This window comes from Telopea speciosissima, chromosome 10 (genome assembly GCF_018873765.1).
Source record: "Telopea speciosissima isolate NSW1024214 ecotype Mountain lineage chromosome 10, Tspe_v1, whole genome shotgun sequence".
Classification (NCBI taxonomy): Eukaryota; Viridiplantae; Streptophyta; class Magnoliopsida; order Proteales; family Proteaceae; genus Telopea; species Telopea speciosissima.
The window spans coordinates 58,623,253-58,634,961 of NC_057925.1; the positions used below are offsets into that span (position 1 = coordinate 58,623,253).

The following is an 11,709-nucleotide window of genomic DNA, read 5'->3' on the forward strand; positions in this document are numbered from 1 at the left end:
CAAATTCCAGGTCAAACTGAGTCTATAAGTGGTAAAATAGAACTTTTTTAAGAATCAGGAACAAGAGGGTGCACACCGGCTCCTCTCCAGCGCACATCGTGCGGCTGGGGAGCTCTGATCCACATGTCAGCACACATCCCGATGTGCTGTAGTGTGGATTGAGGCTTCCTCAGCCGCACGATGTGCTCTGTACACCGTGCCGCGTGGGAGAGGAGCCCAATCCGCACATTAGTGATCTATGGGCCTGCAAAGACTGGATAGATATGAGGATTGAATTAGGCTCTGAAATTTGACAAAATTTGTTATGATTTGCTACACAACTTACATTAAATTGAAGCAATTGGTGTCCAAGGTTGCTAATACCATGGTTTCAAATATTGGTAGTATCGGACTATCGGGTCGGTCATATTAACAGATCTGTATTGGTACTGATGCCTGGCCGAACTTGTATTGGTGGAATAGTCTAAGGTAAATTTGTCTAAAAGTCAAAAATTTTATTAAAAGTGAAGACAAAACTGTCCGAGCCGGATATGGCTGATTCGGTATTGCTATTTGCCAAGCTCGATATGGCTGATTTATCATCACCAAGACCGCTATGGATATCAATACCAATATTTAAAACCATACAGCATGAGCATGTAAACTGAAAGAATGTAAACTGAAAGAAGATGAAATTTTATCTAAAACCCAGAATCTTGGGTTGCAAATCCAGTCTCCAGCTCAATGTTGTAAGTTGGGGGAAGCGTGACCCTTTTTTTTTTGTAGGAAACTAAGATATATATATATATATATATATATATATTTTTTTTTTTTCACTTAAATAAAAATTAAGAGATTAATTAACGTTAATGGGAAAAAAACTAGTATTATTAGATTTGTGAGTGGCTTCATAACCGCCCTATTCAAGAGGCTTGAATTAATTATGGTAAAATCTTTCCTATTAGATTGTTTGTTTAATGTAAAAAAATATAGGGTAGGCGGTTTGTTGCCCGGTTGCGTTGCCCTTCCACTAGCGTGTGGGCCAATGAGGGGGCATCCAACAAGAGGGCACAATTATCATTTCACCCCCTTTTGTGTGATGTAGAGGGAGGAAAGCCACTAAGCAACAAATTTTTTTTTCTTTTAATAATGAGATTTTCTTATTGACATCCCTCAAGATGTCAAATAATTTGTAATTTTTTTTGCCCTTTTAAATAAGATAATTTTTTTTCCTCCCAACGAAGGTAATAATTTGATTTTACATGTGAATTAAAAAAATATACATACGGTGTCAAATTATAAACACTTGAGAGACTGTCCCTTAGGCTCTTTAATAATTATCAAAAGTTATTTATAAAAAAAAGGTGCGTCTGTTTGTAACAGAGAATGTAACTATACTTTTGTTGTCCTTAGAAAATGACATGTTAGTTTATTAAAAGGTCTAAAAACGTAACTTCATTAAGTTCTCTCATCCCTCTTCAAACCACGACTCAGGGGGTAGTTTGGGAAATATAATTAAATAAACCAGAATTCTGCGAAACCCGCTACAAATAAACTGGATCATATTCTACCCCTGCTACCGCAACCACCAACTCAAACAAAGAAAAAACAAAACTGAAATGAGAGACGGATAGAGATTTCGTATTTGATATCGTTTGTTCCAAGGAAATAGGCAAGCGAAGACAATGAAAACCGGGGCAGTGACCATCAATGGCCACAATACCGGCTACAGAAGACGACATGGCATCGGGCCATTCCCAACCCCTGCACCTCTCTCTCTCTGCTGGAAAGAATCAGCGACATCCAATGACAATCTCCAATTCACTCTCCTACCCCTGCAACTCGTCTCTTTTCCTCTCGGGTTCACCCTTTCCCGGCTCTCCAATTCTTCCTCTCTCTCTCTCTCTCTCTCTCTCTCTCTCCCATTCAGACTGAACCCCAATCGGAAACATGTGAAAATTTTCCTCTTTTCATGAGCGTACGATGGAAAAACTGAAAAAGGATGGAGAGAAAAGAAAAACTAAAGGGGGTGCTCTAAATTTTGCACCCTGAAGGCGGCGAAGGAGAAACTAAAGTTGGGGTTGATGGTAACTGCAACGGTTGTCGTCGTCTTCGAGGTTGGCCCACATGTTGTGAATAGCCTCACAGTTGATACATGGTTTGAAGACTTTCACCACCATTACTTGGGTTCAGTTCATCTACAGTGGAGGGTGTCGCCGCTGCTAGTGTTGCAGAAACCATGGGTTTATGAGGGGGTGAAGAAGAGGAAGGGGGACCGGAAATGGGAAAGCCAGATTTATAAATTCAACTAGACTCGTTGGATCATAGGGGGAGTGGTGTTACAGCGAGACAGGGGCGGGGGAGGAGAGGGCATGATGGGGGTGGATCCCGGTGGTGGCGGCGGCGGCGACGAACCAATTGCTGAATCAAGCCCAGGAACAGGAGTTGCAGGGTCATGCTGTCGTGGTCACTCCTTCGTTGCAATAGAAGAGAGAGAGAGATTTACATAATTAACCTTAATACTGAATCTGATTTTTTGGGAGGGGCTCCAAACTTTGAAGTTTAATTACAAAACTATCCACATTAAAAACTTTTTACTCTCTTGTAAGTAACGTCAAAAAAAATGGTTACTCCTTGGTTACAAAAAAGCTTTACCCATAAAAAAAAAGGTGGTTATCAAAATCTAAATAATATAGAAGGTGGAAGAGATAAGATTTGACGAGAATAGATAGATCCAGATGTGGAAGGAAATGCTTTATATCCGTGCAATTGACTATTCTCTCTCGTCCTTCCCCTAAGATCCCATATGCTTCTGATAATAAAGATTTGTTGATCAGTTTGCCGGTTCACAGATTTGAGTAAATAGAGACGAATTCTTTACTCAAGTCCGTGAACCAGCAACCTGATCAGAGTTCTTTCTCTCTTTTGGATAAATAAGAAAAGTTAGATCAAGGTTGCATGTTTGTTGCTGGTCATGAAATATGGAGAAGTTTATCGGTTGAAGAGTAGAATTCCAGGTTCTTTCTCTCTTGTTCCTAGTGTTAGGGGTATGATGTCTTGTATTCAGTCAATTGGATTTGTGGGTTAATTTCAAAGGACCATTAAGAGGTCGTAGGGTTTCAGTAAATGAGTATTTCGGTGAAAAATAACCCTATCTCCATCGATGGTGAAACAGATCTCATCTCAATGTGAACGTAAGCAATCTTGCCAAGCCACATAAATCCTTATGTTTAATTGTGCGAATGTTGTTTGTCATTTCTATACTTTTCTGCATTGTTATAGGTTTTGATTTCTACACCAAGAACTGCTTTGCAATTTTACATGCTACCATGCTCCGGATTCTAGTACTTTTAACTCGTGTCTTCATGGGTTACTCACTCAGCTATTCGATTGATTTTAATGTGAACACCTTTGAAACGAAAATCCCAATTGAGCTCCCTTCTGCGCAAGCCATTTTTTTTATTCTATTTCGGTTGAGATCAGAGCTGCATCTCAAAACATGAAATCACTGATCGGATTAATTTCGATCCATTATAATCGGTTTCAAGAACCCTAAAATCGGTCTTCAGATCTGAAAATTCAGTGATTCTAAAGTTTCTTAACATGACTCGGTTAAAATCGAAATCGGTCATGACCCATTCCAAAATAATAAGGAGACGTAGCTACGGTATTAAAAAAAATGGAATTGGATCGTGTGAATCGATTGAGCCTGAACCTGATTCAAGCCGCTTTGAATCTACCTCTATGTACAGGTTCCGTCTTCATACCATATTGATTGATCATTATTAGATCTTGACACCATCGTTACAATTGATTCGATAGTTTCGATACTGATACCTAAAACCGTGTTCTATACCCACACGGGATTTTAATCCTCCCCAATCCCTAAATGGTGCAATGCGAGAGTTTGGGGTAGAGATGTCGACATGTGGCAGTTTGAACATCCAATGGTCTGAGCTCATTGACTTCCATCTTTTTTGTTGAGCTCGGCATCGTTGGATGTTCAAACTGCCACGTTTTGACATCTCCACCCCGAACTACTGCGATGCACAGTTTTTCAAGGAACTGGAGAGGATTATTTTCCTACTAAACACAACCCCTCTTGGTTTTTCCTGGTCGTTTGAAAGTTCCCAAGATGACAAGAACTCAAGAATGGAAACAACAATGGTTATCGAAGAGCAAAGCTGACGAACAGATGAGCTAATTTTCTCTTAATCGGATATTCCCAACTATGTCTTGTTCCTCAACAGTTGTAACTCCACCCAAAGTACCAGTTATTCAATACCGAACCAATCAAAGCAACACCAGCAGAAGGCAACAATTAGAAAATCAAGCCTTCTCATTGCTCCAAGCCTGTACCTCCTTCAAGCAAGTGGTTCAAATTCACGCCCACATAAACCGCAACTCCATCCACCAAAACAACTTCGTTGCCACAAAGCTTGTCTCTCGGTGCTTCTCCTTTCACAACCCTTCTTATGCCACTCGTGTCTTCGCTCAAGTACCCGACCCAAATCACTACTTGTGGAACACTATGATCAAGGGCTTTGTCCATGCTGAATCCTACGAAGATGCCCTGAAGTTCTACCTCAAAATGGTTAACCACGGCTCCAAATCCAATAGTTTCACTTACCCATTTGTCCTCAAAGCATGCGCGGAGCTAACTGCGTTTGAGGAAGGCGAGGTGGTTCATGGTCAGCTTTTGAAACTGGGTTTCAGTTCTGATGTTTATGTCCAGACTTCATTGATAGATATCTATGGGTCTTGTCATCATATTGTGGCTGCACGCCAGGTTTTTGATAGAATACCTGAGAGAGATATCGTTGCTTGGAATGTGATTCTTGCGAGCTATGTCCGATGTGATTTGGTGGGGATTGCGAAGGAGTTGTTTGAGTACATTCCCGGTAAAAATGTTTCTTCTTGGACTACCATGATTGGAGGGTATGTTCAAGTTGGGGACTACAGGAAGGCTCTGGAAATGTTTCGCCGAATGCAAATAGAGGGTGTAAGACCTGATAAAATGACAATTGTAACTGTTCTTTCTGCTATTGCTGATTTGGGTTCTTTGGATTTAGGTAAATGGGTTCACGACTATGTGAAAAGCAATGACATAGAGATTGATGATTTCATGGGGACTTCTCTGATTAATATGTATTCCAAGTGTGGAAGCATAGATGATGCTCGGGAAGTGTTTGTAGGGATACGATTGAAAACAATTACATGTTATAATGCCATGATCACGGGCTTTGCAGTGCATGGATTGGGTGAGGAAGCTATCAAGGTGTTTAAAGAAGCTGAGAGAACTGGAAGCGGTATAGATGACATCACCATGATTGGGGTGTTGACTGCTTGTAGTCATTCAGGCCTAGTTGAATTGGGTCGTATGTATTTTCATTCAATGAGGGAGCATTATGGTATTGAGCCAAGAATGGAGCACTACGGATGTATGGTAGATCTATTGGGAAGGGCTGGTCAGTTTGATGAGGCAATGGAGATCATTGACTCAATCGAGGCAGACCAAGTAATGTTATATGCATTGGCTTTTGCTTGCAGGATCCATGGCCATGTGGAACTTGGAGAAGAGCTAGCTAGGCGAATGACTATGCTAGATCCAACGAATAGTGGGTTGTTAGTACTGAAATCAAATTTGTATGCAGTGAATGGAAGATGGGAAGAAGCTGCTGGTGTTAGAAGATTGATGGAGAACAATGGGATCCAGAAGAAACCAGGTTGTAGTTGGATTGAGGTGGACGATGTGGTTCATGAATTTGTTGCAGCTGATGATTCTCACCCATGTTCAGAGGAAATCATCTCCAAAGTAGCAGAGCTGAGTGAACAGATGAAATTGTTTTCACCAAGAGAGTTGTTGGTAGAAGACATGCGGTCAACAATGTAGATATAGGAATTCCCATGTATTTTCATCTTGCTAGAAGATTAAAACCCCACCTCCATACAAAATTTTCTGTCAACATTTTGATGTTACAAACCTTTTTCTTTGCGAGCAGAATGTCAGATTTTGATCCAAGCTCCAGTGCTTCTGATTAGATCAGTTGGATATGTGGTGTGCTGACATTTGACTGGTGATCTCAACTCTCTGGGATGTACACAAATTGAACTATATAGTAGGTGATGAAGTTAACCTCTCAACTCCAGTTTGCTGGTTCGCTTTGGGAATTACTCACAACTACTCTAATCTATCTAAATAGATGATAGAAAAGTGACTCCAGTCTTGTGCTCTCAATCAGTGGTTTTAAGTCATTGAGGGAAAGATATGTAAAGCATGGTTCTATGCAACAACACTGTAAAAGATTAATGCCCAGTGAAACATGGTTATTGACAACAGCTATTTGTGCATCTTGTAATCAGCTAATCAGTTTACAAACTTGTGCCTATGTTACCTGATGATGAAGTCTAACCTTGAGAGATTCAGACTGAGAAAAAAGGCAAGCGTAATTGAGAAGGAAATGGAGTCATTTGGATCATCTCTCAATTTAAAATTTTCATTTTGTTTTAGTTGAAATTGGAAATCTCAGCCAATAAGATGAAGCCCATGCCGCCAATCCCCTGCCAAAAAAGATTTCATTTAAATTTTTTTTTGTAGGGGTGGGGGTGGAATTCATGAATCTTGTTATAAACTTGCTTTATTGCAGTGCTTTATATGAGATGATTCAAAGACCAATAGACCATACATATTCTGATGGAATCATATATCAATCACATTATCCTTATGGTTTTTTGTTTTACATTTCATGACCAGATTAAATTTTCCTTTAGACTCTGTTTGTTTTGACACAAAATGGCAGAAGTGAAAAAAGGAGCATAGACAGTAAAAAAAAAGGTTGAAAAATTCTAAGGTAGAGCCTATTATTTTATGTTCCAATACTCTAAAATAAAGTAGGAGGAAGTAATTAAGAAGTAAAAATTTTCTCCAACTTTATTTTATTTCTGTGCATTTCACTTCAAAACAATTTTTCTTCGCAATTGCTATAACATTTTAAATGTAGTAACCCATCTCATCTTTGATGATTCACCATATGTTTTTAAAGTATTTATTTGAATAATTTTCAAAATCTTTATCATTCCAATTTTTGCTGAAATTTCAAAGTTAGGGTGATGTGCATCTATGAATTTTGAGCACCAACTGAACTATCAGTGATAGGTATAACCAACATCAAAGGAAACCCTCTCTCTATCGTTCCACCATAGTTAACTTTAAATTATTAAACCTAAATGTCAATATATATGGGGATATTAATTAACTTTAAATAATTAATAGGTAGGTATTACATTGTCACTTCGTCTTGTTTCTTTTCAGTTGTCTTTCAATATTTAGATCATAGATTCCATTTTAGTGGACTAAAGGGTTGTGACATAAAATTTTGCATGGAAATTGAAATAATATGGTGTGGATATGGCTATAAGCTACCAAACACTGACAGGGGGGAAAGAGTGGAGCTTTCCTAAACAGGCAAGTCTACATAAATGGGTGGATGAACACTTATTTTTTGTCACGTGACAAGTTGCATGAGTCTGAAATTTTGTGGACAGATAGCTCCCAAGGTCTCTACTCACATGTCAAGTTTTAGTTAAAAAGAACTAATCACATAGTAAAACTAAAATATTAAAAAATTTTGAACTACCAAAAGAGCATACATGAATGTTTGGACAAATGAGGGATGCATGGGATTTACGTGGGTGGGTAAATAATTAAATTTAAGAATATATATCTTTCCAATACCACCCCTAGAATGAAAAGTAAAGTGAATGCTAAGAAAAAAAGCGTGAGTTGCAACGCCAAAGATGGGTGTGAGGGGGAGGAGCATGAGGAGGGCTGGGGAGCTAGAGCTTGGTGGGGATATGGATATGCAGGTTGGAAGGGAATGAATGTTCACGTAAATGAATGTGTTCCATTGGAACGGTTGTGAGTTGTTCACATACGTGAACATTTCCTGTGCTCTGTAGGTTGCTCTAGAGGTGATGTAGCAACGGTGGTGGCCATAGTACAGGAGGAGGAGGAGAGAGAGACATGCAAAGGATTAAGGATGCAGCCAATGGATCAATGGGTGATGCAATGGTGTTAGATCGAACGACTAAGATATAAAAAAAAGAAAAATCCTAACTATCTGGGAAAATTATGTCCTCTAATTTTCTGCCCGGCCCAGTTCCCTATTTCTTCTAATAGGGTGTGGTGGACCCCATCCCGGTAGAGTGTTTGGGCAGGGGTAGAGTGGTCATTCCAGTCCCCTCTTGTTAGAGGAACTGGGGCACTGGGCCAGACAGGGAACTGGAGGTGATACAGATCCAAACCCATAAATAACCAGGAAAAAAAAAAAAGTTGGCACGAGGACAAATGGACAACCGAACCGGCATACCGCATAGCCCTTATGAAAGCTATGGACATGTGGCCCGTTAGAGGGACGCGTTGTCATATAATTAGACAAAGGAATGATTCAAAGCCAACAGGAGTATAGCGCCATTGAGCTTTCAAGCGTAAGATTGGAATATAATAACATAATACCACTTCTACGGTAATTTGATTCCCTACACATTTTAATCAATCTTTTTATTTTCAAAGGTAGAACATTTTAATCAATCCGGTCAGCCACTTCCTGTACAGAAATGGAGCAGATAAACATCCTTGGGGTCAAGGTAGAGCTGTTAAATTTCAGCCCAAACCGGTTGGACTGACCTAAAAACGATTGGTTCAATTTAGGCCAAACCAAATCTTTATGAGACCAATTTTGTTCTAAGCTTTTATGAACCAATGGCAACCAAAACCGACCAGATCAACCAAAACAGACCCAATAATTGCTCAAAACTAGGCTTGTAAACGGCGGATTCGGCTAGAATATAGATCGGATGTGATTAGATCCAGATATATACTGACCTAATACGGATACCTCTAAACGGATTCGGATGCGGATCAAATTCAGATTTTCAACCATCTATTTACATCTTTACTTTGTGTAACCCGGACCTTCCTCCCCCTAGTGAATACAATTCACTCTCAATCCATCCCTTAGATCATGATTCTCTTTTCCTCATATTTTAGAATCTGTTGAATCTTCAAAAATCCTCAAGATCATTATTTATTTAATTTTTTATTATTAAGTATTCGGATTATTTTTTGAACGGATTTTTATAGAGTATTCAATTTTTTTTCTTCCGGATATCTCTAAACGAATATGGATGTCCCTAAATGGATACAGATACAGATCAAATTCGGATTTTCGGTTATCCATTTACATCTCTGCTCAAAACCAAAATAAATAATGGATAAAAGATTTCCACAAGACTAGCTTAATTTCAAAATTGCATGTTGGCACCCCTTATAAAACTGAGATTATTGTAGCAGCACCCCTACAAAATTTCTCATATATCCCTTGTTTTTAGTGTTTTTCTATTGGGAAATGTTCTCTGCATTGGGAGTGCAAGATGCGCCCAGACACATGGGAGTGGGCAAAATGACCCCTCCGCCCCTTGAATGGCCAAAATGACTATCACGCCACGCCCCATGTGTCAAACAGTACCCCCGTGTGCTCCCTGGCAAAGAACAACGCCCCTTTTCTATAATATCCCTCCCCTAAAGCATGAAACTGCACACAGTCTCTGTAACGTCTCATATCATCATCATTATACAAAAGTATGAACTTTTTTTTAAAAACTTTTTAAGTGGATAAAAATACCCTTTTTACAATAGAAGGACAAGAGAACACTGCTTGGTTGCGTGACTACTACGCTAGTGCGGGAGCTAATGGGAACATACATTTAAGCATCATAGGAGCGGAATTTCTACCTTTCCATGGAGGTAGGATGGTTATTTCATGTCCCCTATGTCTAGGCACAGGAACCATGTGACCAAGAAACTTTCTTTTCTCCGTAATAAAATAATAGAGAAAAGTTCTTTGTGAGGAAGTATATTGTCCACGTTTAGATACAGAGAGGATGCAAAATGACTGCCTACACCTAGACACAAGAGGCAAAATGACCTCGACCCCACGAAAGACAAACCTTTATCTTCTCAATTTGCCTGCCCGTACTTGACGTCAAGTACATCTAACAGAGGGGATAGAAATGACTATCCTACCCCCTGCCTGAACACACTACCCGAGATGGGATCCACCTCCCTCTATTAGATGTAGTTGACGTCAAGTTCGGGTAGGGACCTTGAGAGGATAAAAATTCACAAAAGACCCAAATAACACATCAATGATACTAACACACATTCTCATTGACCCCCTTGTACGCACAGGGTCATGCTTCCCCACAAAGAATGCCGACTATCTCTCATTCTTTCAAGAGGCCACTCTCTCAAACCGACTGCTTTTCTTCGTCAAATACATATACTTATCTGGCCCTCTTCCTTTGTCAATACTTTTCTTCCAGAATTGGGAGGATTTATTATCAAAAGTTATACATGTATGATTCATTTACATATCAGAAATCATAAATACAAATAAGACCCCCCTCAATTAAATATTGATCCTTTTAAGGGCATTAATGGATGACTAAGCATTAAAAGTGAAAAAAGGGTTTGATGTATTCTTGGAGCTGAAAGCTTACAATGGTTTTGTTCATATTTTTATGCAATTCCTACATAGGTGATTTTGTTTTTCTTGTGCCAAACTATATACTTTTATAACATAATAATAATAATAAAAGGCAATGTAGAGGATTCATCTAGGATGTGAAGATCTGAAGATCCCTTCACATTTTTATCACTCACATGTCATTCCTTTGGTGTGAAATAAAGTAATTGGTGCACAGACGTGTACATTGTAAATGTATTAGGTTTTTCAAGTCCCCACCTACTTTTATCTCACATAGTTCCATATGGATATACACTCACTCAATATAAAAACATAATGTTAGAGTACAACACCAATCCAAACACGAATAGAAACAAAAATAGAACAAGATGACACAGAGATTTAACGTGATTCACACACTAGTATGGTGTGCCATATCCACAGGCGAAGGCGAAGTAGTTTCACTATGTAAATCGAAAAAAGTTACAATGGAGAACCCTCAAGAACACCCAAAATGGCATTGTTGCTCTCTTCCTAAAACCCAAAATGAAAACCCCAAGCCATCCGCTACCATCATAGATCTTAGAAAAAGTTCCATTCGGGTCACCACCAAAAAATATCGGAGCGGGTCACTCTTCGAAACGGGTACAAGACTTCGAGACATACATAACACATAAAAAGGTGTCCTTTGCTTAGGCCTCATTTGATTACTTCGGCTGATGTTCTCTGTGCCGTAGTGCAACTTGCGCCCAAACACATGGGCCTGTCATTCAGGGGATAGGGTGGTCATTTCGCCCACCCCCATGTGTCTAGGCACAGCCTGTATCCCCGACACAGAAAACATTCTCCCATATTACTTATATGTCCTTTTCATATGGGGCTCAACTCAACTGTATATTATGAATTTGAGCTTGTATCCTTTGTTAAAGAACACCATGATATAGAGTTTTTTCCTTTTCTCTAATCATGTATTATAGATAGAAGAATATGAGTCCATGATATTCCTAAACAATAATACTATATGTTTTACTTAAGAAGCTTGTGAGAGCAATATGAAAAGGAATTTTAGTATTTAATTGAAACATGAAATAAACATTTCAAATAACCATCATGTGTATCTGTGCACTTTATACGTGACAGTTTGTTTGCTAGTATATATATAATGGGAAGGGGTTTGTTGTCAAGTTGTATGGCCCTTACGTCA

At 39.1% G+C, this 11,709-nt stretch overlaps 1 protein-coding gene across 1 annotated transcript; it reads left to right on the forward strand.

The window, feature by feature from the left end:
- Nucleotides 1-4,210: 4,210 nt before the first annotated feature.
- Nucleotides 4,211-5,872, forward strand: LOC122643813 (putative pentatricopeptide repeat-containing protein At5g59200, chloroplastic). Its single transcript, XM_043837390.1, has one exon. The coding sequence runs from the start codon at nucleotides 4,211-4,213 to the stop codon at nucleotides 5,870-5,872; it is 1,662 nt and encodes a 553-aa protein (XP_043693325.1).
- The last annotated feature ends 5,837 nt before the right edge of the window (nucleotides 5,873-11,709 follow it).

Excerpts from the sequence above, each read along its gene's own strand:
- LOC122643813 (XM_043837390.1), top strand. The coding sequence starts at position 4,211 with ATGTCTTGTTCCTCAACAGTTGTAACTCCACCCAAAGTACCAGTTATT.